At 35.8% G+C, this 16,530-nt stretch overlaps 3 protein-coding genes across 5 annotated transcripts; 1 reads left to right on the top strand and 2 right to left on the bottom strand.

Moving 5' to 3' along the window:
- Window positions 1-474: 474 nt before the first annotated feature.
- LOC113671050 (TBC1 domain family member 25) lies at window positions 475-5,983 on the bottom strand. 2 transcript variants are annotated; one of them, XM_027187257.2, is made up of 4 exons: window positions 5,825-5,983; window positions 5,570-5,685; window positions 4,628-4,785; window positions 475-3,286 (listed from the first exon to the last, which is right to left on the bottom strand). In XM_027187257.2, exons 1-4 carry the CDS (start codon window positions 5,882-5,884, stop codon window positions 1,863-1,865), a joined length of 1,758 nt encoding a protein of 585 aa, XP_027043058.2. In that variant the 5' UTR covers window positions 5,885-5,983; the 3' UTR covers window positions 475-1,862. The 2 variants fall into 2 exon arrangements, with proteins under 2 accessions (XP_027043058.2, XP_027043059.2); XM_027187258.2 differs by having other exon boundaries at window positions 475-3,283; window positions 5,825-5,973.
- A 112-nt stretch (window positions 5,984-6,095) lies between these two features.
- LOC113671051 (F-actin-capping protein subunit alpha-2) lies at window positions 6,096-12,256 on the top strand. The gene is made up of 11 exons (XM_027187259.2): window positions 6,096-6,193; window positions 6,280-6,343; window positions 6,421-6,472; window positions 7,367-7,430; window positions 7,847-7,936; window positions 8,785-8,901; window positions 9,472-9,551; window positions 9,862-9,946; window positions 10,616-10,687; window positions 11,582-11,644; window positions 11,779-12,256. The coding sequence occupies exons 1-11, from the start codon at window positions 6,155-6,157 to the stop codon at window positions 11,917-11,919; spliced, it is 867 nt and encodes a 288-aa protein (XP_027043060.2). The 5' UTR covers window positions 6,096-6,154; the 3' UTR covers window positions 11,920-12,256.
- Window positions 12,257-13,286: 1,030 nt separating this feature from the next.
- Window positions 13,287-16,449, bottom strand: LOC113671057 (piercer of microtubule wall 1 protein). 2 transcript variants are annotated; one of them, XM_027187266.2, is made up of 5 exons: window positions 16,201-16,358; window positions 14,362-14,431; window positions 14,189-14,278; window positions 13,823-13,889; window positions 13,287-13,531 (listed from the first exon to the last, which is right to left on the bottom strand). In XM_027187266.2, the coding sequence occupies exons 1-5, from the start codon at window positions 16,237-16,239 to the stop codon at window positions 13,396-13,398; spliced, it is 402 nt and encodes a 133-aa protein (XP_027043067.1). In that variant the 5' UTR covers window positions 16,240-16,358; the 3' UTR covers window positions 13,287-13,395. The 2 variants fall into 2 exon arrangements, with proteins under 2 accessions (XP_027043067.1, XP_027043068.1); XM_027187267.2 differs by lacking the exon at window positions 14,189-14,278 and having other exon boundaries at window positions 14,302-14,431; window positions 16,201-16,449.
- Between the last annotated feature and the right edge of the window lie 81 nt (window positions 16,450-16,530).

Here is a 16,530-nt window from a genome sequence, read left to right as displayed (position 1 = left end):
TAAATTTGAAGAAAAGAAGATGAGGTACGGACACATCCTCGTCAAAACCAATCAGATGTTCCATTGAAAGAATAAACCATTCAATCTGCATTTTCGTTCTTGTGAGAAATAAAAGAACTGCATCTCCGATCTGTATTTTCAAAGAAAGGCTACGTAAGGTAAAACTCTTTTCGAAAGTCCAGTTCTTAACGGATTTGTATATTACTTTAAACTATTCTTTTGAGAGGTAAGTCGGTGTTCCCCATAAAAAATTCTAAACTGCATCTTCCAGTAAGGTAGTTTTTAGAAGAAGGAAGGGAACTCTGATGTTTCCTTTTGCGCATCTTCTTTAGGAAGACACGATCCCTAGTCCCTGATATTCATTAAAAAATGGAATAGGAGGGAATCAAACCCTCCTGAGACATTAAATACTCTTTGGTATAACACAAAGAGGTAAGGAGACAGTGGAAGATTCACTGTGAAATTCAACTTAAGTTTGCATAAACTGACAACATCACACTTTATTTTTTCAGAATTACACTAAATATAGTTTACCTTATTAAATAGTATTTCCACCTAAATGGCCACCTCTTTTAGCATTACGACAAAAAATACTTTTGCACAGACCTCTTTCATAACTGGCACATCTGATTGTTGCACTATTAAATTCATGCATATTAAAGTATAATACTTGTGCCCACTATTATAAAAGGATTCTATGCCACATATTTATCATTCTCATTTTGTTAATTTTGAAAAATACATCATCAGAAAGATTCCTTAAGATTATCTTTCATGACTAACTACTCGTTATTGAAACTTGTTTTGTTCAATTTTTTAAATAGTTGGTTCTCCATTTCCAACAAAACCATCTAGAATGATTTGACGTAAAGCTTTCATGAAGAGCTGATTTCTTTGTGTTAGCTATGTTTTTGCTGCTAATTTAGTTTAGCATCAAAGGTTTTAGGCCACTTTTACAGGATCTCAGGAATTCAATAAATAAGTTTGATATGTAAATTATTGAAAGAGATTCCTCTTCTACCTTGTTGTGATCTAGAGAGTATCACAATCATTTTAGATTCACCTAAACCTTACCTATAAGGGAAATCACATGGCCACACCTGGATGCAAATTTTATCAATGAGATGTTACAACAGCTCTCAAGAGTGAATGTAGCGTACAAGTGAAAATTATCATGAATAGGAGAGGATTGATCAATACTCACAAGCGGACATGTTGCACTCTGTTATGGATACTAACTAAATATTATATACTAACTTCTTATTAACTGAGTGCAAGAGCTGTACTGGGGAATATTGGCCTGAAGTCATAACAGTATGGACCGAGTGCAGAGAGGTCCATACAAAAATGAATGAGGGCCAATATTCCCCAATATGGTAGTAATTATTTTATTATATGGCACTCAGACCACACTTGTTTGTTTTGAATTTGCTGGCTTTTGCCAACAAAAATATATGGCTTACAACCATTTTCATTGAAGCAGTCTGTATGGCAAAATACTGACTGGGTAAGAACCAATCAGATGGCTCGGATTTACCCTAGGACTACCTAACCTAGTATATATTAAAACTCTGGATATCCTTTCTTATTAACCTCAGAGCAACACAAGAAGTATTTGTGCTTGAAAATATAGTAATCATTGCAGGAATAAATTACTTCAAATCAACTTTTTGTGCTACATTATATCACTGTTTTAGCACATACAAAAACAACTGTTCATGTCAGTGTCAGTGGCTAGCCTTGGATTTATACCTTGCATGGTAAATATCCAACACTAGCCACCTCCACTTCCATGAACGGTTGTTGATTATCATACAGTTAGGAAGAAACTGAAAAGCATTTACTAAAAACCCTATAATTAATCAACATTCAACAAAATGGTTTGTCTGAAGGAAAACATCTGTGTGATGTTCTTGGCTGCACCAAGATGAAGTAGTTTCTTCAGGTATGGGTGTCTCATCATCTTTTTCAACTCCACATGAACTTAGATAGTCAGTATATAATGCCCTTGCTTTCATTAAAGTTTTATGAAGGTCATGCTTGCGTACCAATTTGTCAAAGTACATGGCAAGTGCATTATAATCCATCTCTTTGTTCATACAGTGATCTTTGTGAAGAGACAGTATGGCCAAACACAAAAAAAGAACAAATGGATTCCCACCACCAAGATGATATGGGCCTGGCAACTCAATCAGTTTCATTTCTTGATCAACAGATTTTGAGGTAAATGGATAGAATCCATCATCTTCCAAATCACTATCCCATTCATCTTCACTATCATTATTACTGTTATTAACTGTATGGTAACCATTCTGTTTTAAAATGGCAGCAGCAGCAGAGTTACCTCTGGGTAAGCCAGAAACCATATTTGAAGCACGGGCTGCTGATTCTGCTGGCAGGGTCAGTGAACTCCAAATCACCTCCATTAACTGAACAGCATCATCAAATGGAAATTCTCTCTTCAAATCAAGGAGAAGCCAACGATAGCAGAAGAACATGTCATCTGCTCCAATATCCATCAGATACTTAAAGAACTCTGGTTCCATGCGATTAACCAATTGTGACAGATGGTCAAATTTCAGCGTCATTGCTTTACCATTTAAAAGGAAGTGTCCTTTTATTCTTTCCATCAGACAACAAAAGCAAGTATACGCTACTGCTTCATCATCTAAAATGACAAGAATAGGTGCTGCCAGATCACTCATCCCTTGTGCATAAGATACATCAGGATTTTCTAATGCATATGTTGTCAAGATGTTAAATAAATAATCCATGTGTTCATGATCATCAGGGACTGCAAAATAGGGATGAGTTCTGTCTGTTCGTAAAACATCCTTCATAATCAAATGGGTGATGGATTCTATCTCTAAGGGACATTTTCTCTTCCATTTTGACTTCAGATGACAGTAAACCTGTGATTTCATTTTCAAATGTCTCTCCCTCTCTTCTTTAGTCAAATCAGGGGGGAACACATTGAGCAGATGTGGCCAAACTTCTTTGCGTAAGACAGGGTCAAGTCCACCCCCATGGAAAACTCGAACCCATAACTCCTCAATGGCAAGAACACGCCCTTCAGAGTCCAAATGACATTGCCACTCTAATTCCTTTAGAGGTCCTCGTCTGACTGAATCAGTGAAAGCTTTGGTAATCTTGCTGAACGTTCGCTCCATTTGATGTTTTAGGGATATGTGGAAGGGAACTGCAGAGGAAACTCCAGTAGATTGTACATTGTTAGTCAGTGGTGCTTCTGTTGCCTCAAGGAAAGTCCAGTCATTGTGACTATCTTCTGAAAATACAATAGATAAGTACTAGTTGGTACCACAGTCAGTCCTCTATGGATGAATTTTCACGACATGTAAAGAAATGCAGCAGGAATATTTGCCTTAAATGAAACTATAAAACTATTGAGTCTTGAAGAATGATGTTATCTACTCCTTCTAACTTTTCACTCCCACGAGTGACCAAGACAATTTTTGTTCACAATTTCAATACAATATCAAGAAGGCAAGTGACCAGAACAACAAAAAATATCAACTGGAGAATTCTAATAACAAATCCTCCAAGCTAACATCATAGGAATTGTATAGCAGATAGTAATGAGTATTACTGATGTGATCTTGAGATTGAAAAAGTTAAGGTCCAATTCCCAGCTTTATAACATTGAATTCAAGCTCACATTTGAATTGGCTCCTGGGCCATCATGTCCAGTTACAAAATTTGGTAAAGAAAATCTTAGAACCTTAAAATACATTGTCCTTCATGCCATAGAAATCACATGTTTTTAGAAATTTGTGGGGGGAGGGATCATGAATTTGAACAAGAAAAACAACCAATAGCCTTGTGTGTGTACATTTGCTAATTCAAATCTACAGTAGCAACATGGTTACTCTTGCAGATTTCATTAGCTTTCAGTGTTCTCAGTTACTTGTGTCCAACTCAATTGCAGTTCTCTTTTGAAATTGATAAAAGCATGCACAAAATGAATGCTAACATAATAAAACTCAATTGCCCTGTCTAAAGGGGATATCTTGCCTCCAGAAAAATTTGATTTTCAAATTCTTGGGAAATAAGATTTACCACACTCCAATGCCATATGAGGTCTGAAACCTGTGCTTCACTTTTTTAAAGTTAAAATTTAACCCTTTTGTATCAAGATATTGCCGGACTAACCTAAAACAACTGTAAGTTATGTCTCCAAGCAGTGCTTAATGTTGTAAGCTCTAAACTTACAAATAAGTCCCTGTTACTCCATTTTTTTCCAAAGGCCTTGAAACCACTAACCAGCTCAGAAAGGAGCCAGCCATTTTGTTTGTTTGTTTGACCTTGCAACATATTTAAGTAATTACACTTGGGATATCACTTAGGATATCATGTAGCCTTTGCTTGCAGTGTTTAGACAGCTAGATCTATGAGTAGGACTTCATTATATTTTCCACTTAATTGCAAGACTCCTTCATGGCTGTATTTTAACAAACCAGTTATCAACAAGAAGGTAATTTCTTCTTTTTGGTCTCCATTACAACAAGGTCAAGTTAATTCAGGTTTACTTGGAACTTTTTTAGTACGACTATTACTGAAATGTCACAGGCATGTAAACTAGTATTATAGTTATGAAAACCCATATTACCTGAACAAACTACAGGTTCAACCTTGAGACTCAAATATGGCAAAGATGAACTCATGAAGGCAGCATCAAGATCAAAGTCAGATGTAAGAGAGATAAACACGTCTGGTCTCTTTCCATTTTCTGTTGACTGTGGGAGCTGATATGATATTTCAAAGTCTCTAAAAATGGTTCATAAAAGAGAAAATCTGCTTTTAAATGTATCTGTGGTTGCGTAAATGATGAAAAAGAAGTCCTGTATAGGAAAAGACGTAAAAAAATAAAGTCTTCTCAACAACCATTTCAAGCAAGGATACCACTTCCACAAAGTTTTGGAATCTTTTTTTCCACGTGTAGCAGTAAATTGGTCGTTGCACGAGAAATTAGGGGCCTGTTATTTGAACAAAGTTTATTCGTTGTTTTACTGAGCCAGGTCCTAAAATAACTTCAGTTTAGCCGAACCTTTTATCTGCATTGATATTAATGTGCGCTGTGTTTACTTCGACCTTAGGTGAACCTTACAAATACTGTTGTTACAACCTCGTGCCTCCATTTCAGATTTCACCGGTTAACGGATAAAATCGAAAACATATGAATTTAACGAGTCGGCTGCTCTTGAGGGTGAATGACTTTGTGATATCGTCTTTTATTGATTCCTCACTCCGAACAAAAAATACGTTTCGCGTTGGCCGCTATGGAGGCATTAGAGGCCACGTAGGTGACAACTTTATGTACACCGATTGACTGTGTGATACGAAGAACGAGAAATTGTGCATGAACAACTACGGTCACCAATTTTATTCAATAAATGAAAAATAAGTTGCCAGTTTTTTTTAACAGATATCGACCCCACTCGTCTTTCTTTCGTAGTTGCTAAATGCCAGTTTGAAAAGTACCCGTAAATCGCTCAAAAACTACGACAGCAGAGTAGTGCTGGAACATTCACATCACGATGTATTTACCTACCCTTGTAATTGAAAGGCTCGCTTCAATAACTGACAAAGATTATTAAAAGACGTGATATGTGGGTCTACGGAGAAGCACCTCTTGACTCCTTCACCATCAAATTTTCCATCATATAACTGAAAAAAAGAAAAAATAATAACAATTAGTAGATTAATTTGTTAAGGGAAATGGAAAGTTTAAATGAATAAGTAATTAGTTGAAAGCAAAAGATCATTCCACTATTTTACAGCAATGCTTGTGGGTTTTTACACGTACCACTGCTTTTACACGAATTGCTTCGCGATCTTGCAAAGCATTTCCCGGTAAGGATGACATTCAAGAACTTCTTCCGACACAAATATCGTCACGAACATTAGCGTACGTCTTTAGAATACATTAACTTTGACTTTCTTTGTTGCTGAATTGACGTCACCATATTTGCGAAATAAACCGCTGTTTAACAATTTTGCTGGCTTAAAGTTTCAAATTGTGACCAAATTTGGGCATTTCCGGGAAGTTCCCAGGAAACCTAGCGTTGGTGTAATTTGGCCGCCATCTTAATTTTGAAGGAACATCAGTGATCTCCAACAAAAGAGACCTTTGGAAATGGCAGATTTTGACGAGCCCATCTCAGACCAAGAAAAGGTATGGAAATGAACATACTTCCATTGTAAAAGTTATTCATCGTTGAAGTATCGCAATTGACGAATCGATGTGGTTCCACCAATTAGGTGCGGATAGCTTCTGACTTCATCAAACACGCCCCACCAGGAGAATTCAACGAAGTCTTCAACGGTAGGCATGATTTGCAAAGAAGTGTTTTGAGTTTTAATTTATTCTACTTTCAGATGAGGACTGTTTTTTTATTGTAGATGTTCGCATTTTGTTGAACAACGACAGTCTGTTGAAGGAGAAAGCTTCGAGGTTGGTGTGTGTGATGTTCAACGATTAATTTAAACAAGTTTTTCTTATTTTTATAAATTCTAGCTTAACGCCATAATACTCGATCACTTATTTGCATTTCATACAAAAAGATTAGGGACTTTCGCATCTTACCTGAATAATTTTTAACACAGTTATAAATGTGAAAGAATTGTCCAAGTATTACCCGATTATCTTCCGTCACGCCTTTTCTGGTAGACAGTGCATGTTGTTTAGAAATTAAAACTGAAATGAATTGCTCGTGATTTACTGATAAACTAAAAACTTTTAAGGAAAAACAGGTGTAAAACATGGATCCTTTGTAGAGCCTCAGTAGTCATGTACTTGATTTAGGTGTTGCAAAACATGTCGTTGCTCTTAATTGCTTCTCAAAGTCCTTGTAAAAACGTATCGTAGCTTGGCACTGAGGAAGTGCCAATGTAAAGATGTTACCATCTTATGTTACTTCACATAATATCTGTACATGTATGTTGGTCGCAACTAGATGTTTACACCATATAAATGAAAAGAATGAGTACTACATCAGCACAGTTGTAGAACACGAGCAAAAGAAGCTCGTGAGTTCCTGATTGTTTTCAACTCCTTATGCAGGGCCTATTGCAGGGTTAAATAGAAAATTAAAAAGTTTGAGATTTTAATATGTCAGATTTTTGGGGTTAGAACATTTACTGTGTGGGAATTGTCCAATTTTTCTGCGACATGTTTTAATTGCATTTGTAGTACTTTGCTGTGCTTTTTGTTTCCCATATGTTAATTGTACCTTTTCTTGTTTCTGTAGATTCAGTAGGGATTATGATTAGTAGTATATTTATATTAAGCAATTGCAATAAATGAAAATATAATTTTGTTTTCTTCGGTTGCTGGTTTTGTCAACAGCTCTTTTTCAGCCTATAATAAGGAACAGTTCACACCAGTGAAACTTGAAGGTGCAAATGAACAGGTGAGTACATAACTCACTGGGAATTTTTGTTACCCCTGAATCACAAGGTTTTATCCAAGCTTTCTTTGTAACTATTTTATTAGGCCCTGTGTTGTTTTTGTGTTCATAACAACAGAATTGAAAAAAAAAGTTTGTCTTTGACATATTTTAGGTTTTATATATCAACATTTACTTGATTTAGGAAATTTGTGCTTTTATGCTCATTTTTCCAAGGAATTTAGAGTTGATTATCGATGTTAATACACATGGTATGTTTTCTTCCAACACTGCCTTTCCTTTTAATCTTAGCACTTTTCTCTGCCTTTAAAATCAACTCTTTAACACTTAAAATTTCTTTTATTATGATAGTATGTAAAAGAAATGATTTTCCAAGTATGTACAATACCAGAGTTGTTGATATCAGTAATATCCTAAAGGTATTGGTGACCAGACATGGTGAACTATCTGATGGAAGATTTTATGATCCTCGAAGTAAACAAAGCTTCCAGTATGACCACTTGCGTAAGGTAAGAGCCATGTCATTTTTTTTGCAGTTGTGTATTTCTTTCACCATTATTTCTCTTTCTACAGACCACAGACTTTGTATTTTAACAAGCTGTATTCGTCAGAATTTGTTACATTGCCATGGTTAACCAGCCATGGAGAATGTTCCATCTGCATGGATGGGATACTCACCTCCACCTAAGCACTTTGTTAATTTACTTGTATAACAGACAGATGGTGTCAGTTGATTTTGTGGGAGTTGAAGTTGTCAATAAGTTTGAAAGTAGAAGGCAAATAAGAAGTATTAAACAGTCAGGTTATTGTGGGCACAATGTTGTTTGGTTTAGACAACATGTAAGAATGGGAACTATTAAGTCAAAGTGCCAAGGGGCTTTGGCAAAGTTTGAAGAAACCTATGAGCAAATCCTTAATTTTGAATTTATTCATATATTCAAACCTGTTGCTGATAAATCTTGCATTCAATCCCATTAGAATCTGGGAAATAGCTGTTGAACAAATATATCCTATAAGTATTTCGATGGTTACATTACTGTTCATGAGCAATTATGTCAAAATGAGGTGAAAGTGGCTGGCTTGAGATGGTAGACTAGTTAGTGGTTTGGTTAGCTACAAGCCAGAAATGTTTAACCTTTTTTATTTCAACAAAAATCATTATGTAAATCTCCACTTCTGAACATTTTTACACCCATAGTCAAAAAGAGCTCAACATACAGGGATGTTCTTATTTACTGGAATGAAAACTTGGCAACCTCTGATATCCTGTAAGCTACTGGATCTCCTAACTGAACTAGATGGACCTTTAATTGTCTGAAAAATACATAGGTTTATTGTTTTGTGTTTGATTTAACAGGAAGCAAGTAATCCTAGTGCACACAGTGCTAATCCAACAGCTGAAGCATGGAGGGCAGCTGTTGAAGAGAGTGTGACAAGTTATGTCAGAGAGCATTACCCTCATGGAGTCTGTACAGTACGTCAACTTTTTCCTTTTCTTTCGTTAGGTACAGAGTAGTGAAAACTGGCAGAAAGACAGCTCTCATGGCACAGCCATGATTGAAAACATTACTCGCCAAGAGTGATTGAATTGTGCATTTGGCTGGATTTATCAGTTTTTGGCTGCATCTATGGTGCACAATCAAGTCAGGATTGGAAAAAGTTCATATAAATAAGCATTAGTGAATGTGCAGAAATTCTAATTTTCTAAAGTGTTCCACCCTTCTCATGGCTTCTGTATTCATGAGTTTAGCTCCCTCTTGTATTGCATGTTCACACTATTTGATGATTAAAAATTACAAAATATTGTAGGAAATACTAAATTTGTTTTCTCCACTTTCCATTTGTAGAGTCTTTTACAAAACTCAAACTTCAATCAGTTCAAGACTTCATCCCTCTTACATTTTAGAAAATCCAGGCCTGAGGACTAAATTTTAATAAACTTTCAACGTATTTGCTGACTGTTCGCCAATATATGTTTCTTAAGGAATTGCATCCTCTTGTTGAAGGGGAAAGTGTTTGAGTTATATTTATGTTACATTTGAAGGTCTATGGAACTCTGTCTGGCGGATCAATCAAGTTGATTGTATGTATAGAGGATCACCAGTTTCAACCACAAAACTTTTGGTAAGAACAGCTGTCAATGAGATATCAATTTTAATTTGCAATTTTTTGTACCCATATCTACCTCATACATAGATGATTGTGATAAATACAGTATAGATGGAAACTGGCTCTCACTCTGCCTTACCTGAGGTAGGGGAGAGGTGTAAATGTTTTTCCATCTTCTGGGAGTTTCTTTTGTTTTGCATTTTAGTTTATCATTAGGAACCAACAAACAAGGTTGTTGTTCTCTGTGGTACTTTTTTGGTACCCTTTTCCACTCAATTGTGCTCCAAGGCTGGTGCAATAACTTGCTCCCTTTCTTTTTCAACAGGAATGGTAGGTGGCGTTCAGAGTGGTCTGTGTCATTCCAGCCATCAGGTGGAAGCGTGGAAGTCACTGGTGTCCTCAAAGTGCAGGTAAAAGAAACAGATACTACATTGTAGCCACAAACAATAGTTTTTGATGGGTATATAAGTGTCCTTCTTTCATATGAACTGAAATTTGTAAAATTATAATAACTTCTCCTAAACTTGATTTTCAATATATTGCTAGTATATTGCCCATCACAGTTTGCTTTCACTTTTTTTATCTCTCAGTCTTTCCCCAACTCATCATTTATCTCCAAATATTTTATTTTGCGTAAACCCATGGAGTATCTACTATAATTTTTAGCTATAATTTTAGAGCTGTTTTTTCCCCCAAGGGTTTTTTGTCATGAGATATGTGGGCAAAATACTCTAGGTCCTTATTTAAACACAAATAGGAAGCATATGAAGTGAAATGTTCAAGATATACTCTTATTTTATGAGTAGAGGGTTTTTAGGCACAATTGGATGTCAGTAGATTTACATGTGATGGTGTAGGAGATTTAGGGACTCAAATAATTCTACCCCAGGCCAAGGTGATGAAATTTAGGCAAGCAAGGTCTTCATCAAAAATAAACAAACTAAGTTGACCTCTTGCTGTGTAATGCTTAGTTGTTGGTCTGACATCAGTCTGTGATTTACTTGTTTTGTTTGTTTGTTTGTTTGTTTTTTTTTAATTTCTTACTTTGATGTGATAATTTCCTGTTTGGAAACTTATAGGTTCATTACTATGAAGATGGCAATGTTCAGCTTGTGTCATCCAAAGAAGTGAAGGAAAATCTTAAAGTTACAGTAAGTGAAGAACAGCCTGTGTAGTGTTCTCTGTAAATTTTTTAGATGAAATTGTGTTAAATGAGCATGAGTTGTAGGGTCTCTTACAGTAAGTAAACTACTCAAAAGTAATTTGACAATCCCTTGAAATTTGATCCTCAATCCTTGATTCTGGAAAGTAATGAGGAACAAGTTTTGAGGATAGAGTTTTGAGTGGAGACTGTTAACTTACTTTTGAGGGGTGCTGTATGTCCACTGGAGTGTGCAAGGCATTACACTGTACTGCATGCTTTCTAAAAGTTGAATTTTTAGACTCAATCAACAATATTTATAACATAGCTTGTAAATTTGTGTAATCAAATTTAATTGCATGAGCATGCTTCATATTCCTATTGTGCACACTCATGATGTTAGCAAACAAATCCCTTGAGAAAAATAAATTTTCCAGCGGGTTGAAAATGTTATAAAACAATTGGTTCATATGTCAGCTGTGCATTCATCAAGGTATGAAGTACTTGTGAAGTTTGGAGAGCACTCAAGAAGCTAGAGTTGCTCAAGGCATAGTTGAGAGCAATTCCTATGCATCTTTCGTGCTTTCCAAACTTCCCGCATGCTTCATATCTCAATGAACACACGCTGATGTATGAACCAGTTGTTAATTTAGACATGAAATTAGAAGTCTGAAGTACAAAAAATATTTCCAAAGTTTGACTTTGTGAAAGTAGGGGAAAGCAGTCAATCAAGAGAAAGAGGCAACTTTCCAAATGCAACCTACCTCCATTCAACTGATGATGTAAGTCAGTTTTACCTTGATGTCATCAGCTGCAATCCTTACCTATCATTCATTAGTTTATCTGTTTTCAAATGTTTTCTTTTTCAGATGTAGACATTGACACCACTCTTTTAAATTCGCAGAGTGAAGCTGGAACAGCAAAGCATTTTTTACAGATAATAGACACTGCAGAAAGTGACTACCAGGTATCTAACTCATCTACAGCAACTTGTCAGTTGGCATGTTAGGGAAAGTGTGTTTTGATGCAAAACAATAACCAATATCCTGTAGTTCCATATTGTTTTATTGTATTGTTTATTTGATTATATGTCTTTTGCAGAAAGCGCTCTCAGAAAACTACACTACCATGTCACAGACTACTTTTAAGGCTTTACGAAGGCAGCTTCCCATTACACGAACCAAAGTTGACTGGAACAAGATTCTTGGTTATAAGATTGGACAGGAACTAAAAAGTTCATAAGGCAACATCACCAAAAGTAGTCATTGGAATTACCTTTTTTATAAAAAAAAAAAGAGTCCACTTTGGGCTCTGCATGCTGTTACCAATCTACTAAATGGTTATAACTGAAATATTAAGTGTAGAATAGCTTTACCACTGGTAGATATTTGAATAATGATTTAAAGTGACTTTGGTTTGTTGGAATACAGTTCATACCTATGTGTACCAAACTTGCAGAACAAATCTTTTTTTCTTCCAAATTAGAAGTTGATTCTTGTAAGATAATTTTAAAGGAAGAAAATTGAGCTGTTTAATATGTACAGACAGTTGAGGCAGATTAATAAAAGTTATTGGAAAAGCGGTGCATTTGTCTTGGTTTCATGACATGCTAATGTAGACTGGGTCATTGACTTTTTCAGTTGCTCTAAACACCAAAAGAAAACTTAAGAATGAGGCTGTTATATTTAAAAAGAAAAGGAAAGTCAAACAAGGTGCTCAGTTAGTAGTACAGCCTTGGCTACTCATGTTGGTTTCATAGTGGAAAGGTGTAAAAACAGGGAGGTGATAAATAGTTTGCAGGACTTCATCTTGTACCTATTGATTGCCACAGCTTGTCAATGTGAAGGCTACAGGAAATCCCTTTCTTCTGAGTAGTTAACTTTGGATTGTGAGTGCTTTTAAACACGGAAGGGTGAAAGCAAGGGGAACATCAAAGGTTGAGGGGAATCAAACCTCACTGTTTCTGGTTTGTAATACCTCCCAACTCTTAAAAATTATTGTTCCCAGGGTCCTTTCTCTTCTTCCTGTAAAGAGTGAACAATGACAGTCATTGAGAGAAAATGATTTCTTAATGCAAGCTGAAATAGAAATTTAGCAATGGTTTCTTGGTGTCCAATGATTTTGTTTTCACTGGGAGTTAGTGAGTTTTGACCTGTGACATGTGACACATACAGTTTGCAGGAAATGGAACACTTAACACTGTGTTGATGGGACAAAGGGCTAACACTCCAAACATCAGCTTTGAAACTCTTCATGGTGGCCAATTCACATTATCAACTCATTTGATATTACTAAACTATCCTGGTCCAGTGAACCAACCATAAGGCCACTGTGCCTCTTATACATAATCCTTTGCACCCTAATGTCAGTACACATTTTCTGCACTGTCCTCCATCCATTTTCTGAGGTGCTCAGCTGACAAGGAGAATTTGGTTAATAATCAAAAGCTAAAATTGGTGATCATTTCCTTTATCATCCTCACCTTCATACGTGATTTTTTGGTGACATTGTGAGGAGAAATTAAATCTTAGTAACTCATGTGGTTAAAGGAATATACCAAATGTCTTCAATTTAAAAGATAGCTGAGAGACAACCACAGAAACAGCCTGTTCATGGAAATATTTTACTTTTATTAGAATAAAACAAAAACTTACATATTTACAGATTTGCTTTGTTAAGTTTAGCATTTTTGCCTGGAAAAAAGCATACAATACAGTTTCAAACAATGCTTTTATCCATAGAAGTATTCAGAGATTGATCTCTGTACATTCCACATGTTCCCAAGTGTTCTGAGAACTTTTGGCTCTTTGCATGAAAACTTGTAGGCATGGTATGAACTGTTGGACGATGACTCCTACGAGGAAATTGAAAAAAATTTAGTAGGTTAGTAGAAGTTTAAAACAGACCTTTAGCAAAGCATGACTGCAACGGCAACAAGAAAGTGGCAAAGCGAGAGGATAAATGAGCAGAACAAAAGCTTAGTTATGCCTATAAGCTTCCTTATTTTCTTAGGTTTTTGCTGATAAATAGACTGTAAAATCAACAACTTTGGCCCTTTCTAAGAAAGACAGCCCCAATGATGAATCATTTTTACACTTTTATTTGGAACTACTTACAAATAACTACACATGTAAAAATTACTCACCCATACTCCATCCCACTTGTCATATACATCGGGTGTTGCTTCTTTGTTTTGTAACCATCAAACCAATCTAGAGAAAACACTTTTGTTAAATACTCTGCAAGAATGTCATATTAGGCACAGCTCTCCCTAAAATCCCTTCATATACTGCATATAACGATTTGACAACTATTTTAATCATTGTGCTTTTAAGTGAGGCAGTGCCCAATATTAGTTGAAGACCTCTTTTTGCAGAACTCTCGTGAAAAAAATTTTGAAAGAGTGTTGTGACTTCTACGAAACTAGGAAAAGCATTTGACCATACAAAATGCGCACAAAATACTGAATGGTTCAAGATGTTCAGTATTTCACAAATAGTATGACACCCACCTCCTTCCTGAATCTCTTTTGTTGTCAGGTTAATTAACTGAACTTCAGTAGGACAGGAGAAAACAGGGTTGCCTGGGTTATTAATTAGATCTGGAAGACACAATAAAACATACCCGGATTATTAAACCGCTCAGGAATGTTGAAAGTGCGGTAATAGTCAGAAGTAATGGCACCTTTTCCTGGTTTGGTCTGCTCAAAGTCATATGCTGTCCCTCCTGGAACTGGGTTACTTTCTGTGGCATCCTGAAATAAATGAAAGTTTACATGATAACTTTAATCTATTGTGAAAAATGAAATAAAGCAAAGGCAAGTTGTTGATTATAGGGCAAAATAATGATAATTTCTCTAGAGAGTAACTGTCTACCATCTAGAGAAATGAATGCCATAACACAAAGTAATTTAGAGTTTCAGGAGAACTTTCCTAAAGAGAAAACTTGATAACTTTTAAGGTAGAACACAAGGTTTATTTTCCTGTCAAGCAAAGCTAGCGTGCTAGAAAAGCAGAGCCAAAAAAGATGTAAACTGGAGTAATTTACGGTTTAAAGATTTGTAAGGTAAATTTCTGTGGCAGTATTTGCTTAACATTTTATAGTAAAAAGTAGTGAGATTAAGACGTTTTGGTGACTACATGTCACCATCATCAAATGTAAAATTATTACAAGTTCAGTGATGTTATATAAAAGAAGGAAGTGTGAAGCTAAATTTGAATAAAATGAGATGGAGTAAAACAAAAGAATGCACATGATAAAATGAACAGTTTCACTGGAATAGAGTCTTTTTGAGTGTTCAGAGTTGGTGTGAACACTGAAAGAGACTGACTCTGAACACCCAAAAGGACTGCTTAACCTGGTTTACTTAAAACTACAGTAGCACCCCCCTGACTTGAATCACTAGAACAATGGTATCCTGTTAATAATGACAAGGTATTAATAATGACAAGGGAATCATATTTTTACCATACTTGCACAATCAACAGTCATTTTCATACAATTAGTTTGTTTCGAGTGTTTTCCTTTAATAGGGATGTTTAGGGTGGGAAGTTAAGCCAGATGTAGTAGGCTTTGATAATTGTGTTTAAAGATTGGGATGTGTCAATCAGCTATGTATTGACACTTTGACATTTATTAAACAACCTTTTTACTTAGTTCAAGTTACCACGGTAAATTTGAGCCAAGGGAAAGCAAAATTAGTTTGAGTTTACCAGGAATTTGAGTTGGCTGACAGTAAATGACTGGAAAAAAGGGGGCAAATCCTTTGAAAATCGGATCTTGCCTAAGTAAGCCGAGGGTTCGACTTAACCAGGTTCAAGCAGGATTCTACATACTATACAGCTTTTATTTTAGGTCATATTACTGCATGGTAACAAGAATTAAGTCAATAAAAAAATTCAGAAAAGCAGATCATGCACCATGCATATGTCTGTCAAGGTTCTTGGACTATCATTTCGCAAGTATTGGATCCATACCAAGTCTCTGGTTGGTATAGACTGCCAGCTTTAAATATCACTTTCAATACTGTAGTGTGAACCCACCGTGCATCAACAATAAACATACATATACGCGGACAACTTTCTACATACACTGAAATCCTTAGCATTTCTCAAAAATTTAACTGAAAAAGCAACTTAATAATATCACTGAGTGTAATTTCATAATTGTATTTGGCTCCAGTAGTACAGATGAGTGTAAAATATTCTGCGTCAAAAATCAATACGACGCACCGCGTTCGGGAACGTTAAGCTTGCACCGATAAAAAGGTTACTGATGGCTTTACTTTAAGAATATTGTACATAACTCCTGTTGAATTTCGTCTTAGAACTGGGATTCTATCATTCTTCGATGATGGTTCAAAATCTAAGTGAATACAAACTATTTACATGTACCAAGTAGATGAACTTTAGAGAAGCTCATCTTCCTTCACGAAACATCTAAAATCAAAAGGGCCTAGTGATACGCAAAAAAGAAGCATTAATATATATATTTTTTTTTAACCATAGAATCTGACTTTCCTACCTTCTGTTTCTCTGGAAGGTTATTTGTTCCTGAAGCCATCGTTAACTAACGAAGAACAGCAGCGAAGTAAGTCTAATGGGAGCAACCCAGCAAACCAACCATCAATGTGGGTCTTTGTTGCTATGATAACGAAGTGAAGAATCACAAGACAGTCGCGAGCCTCATTCTCATGGCGAGAGCCAAGTCTCTTTCATGACCCTCCATAGCAAAAGAATCTTGTCCGTTCTTGTCCATAGATATCTTCACCTGGGAATGAAGTGTCTACATAATTCAGAAAACTTGTGGAATTTGTGAACTGACTAATCAAAAACAGTTATATCTTTATCTTTT

The sequence above is a fragment of the Pocillopora damicornis genome, chromosome 5 (assembly GCF_964200805.1).
Source record: "Pocillopora damicornis chromosome 5, jaPocDami1.2, whole genome shotgun sequence".
NCBI lineage: Eukaryota > Metazoa > Cnidaria > Anthozoa > Scleractinia > Pocilloporidae > Pocillopora > Pocillopora damicornis.
The sequence above is the reverse complement of the archived record's forward strand: the minus strand, read 5'-3'. Positions and strand labels throughout refer to the sequence as shown.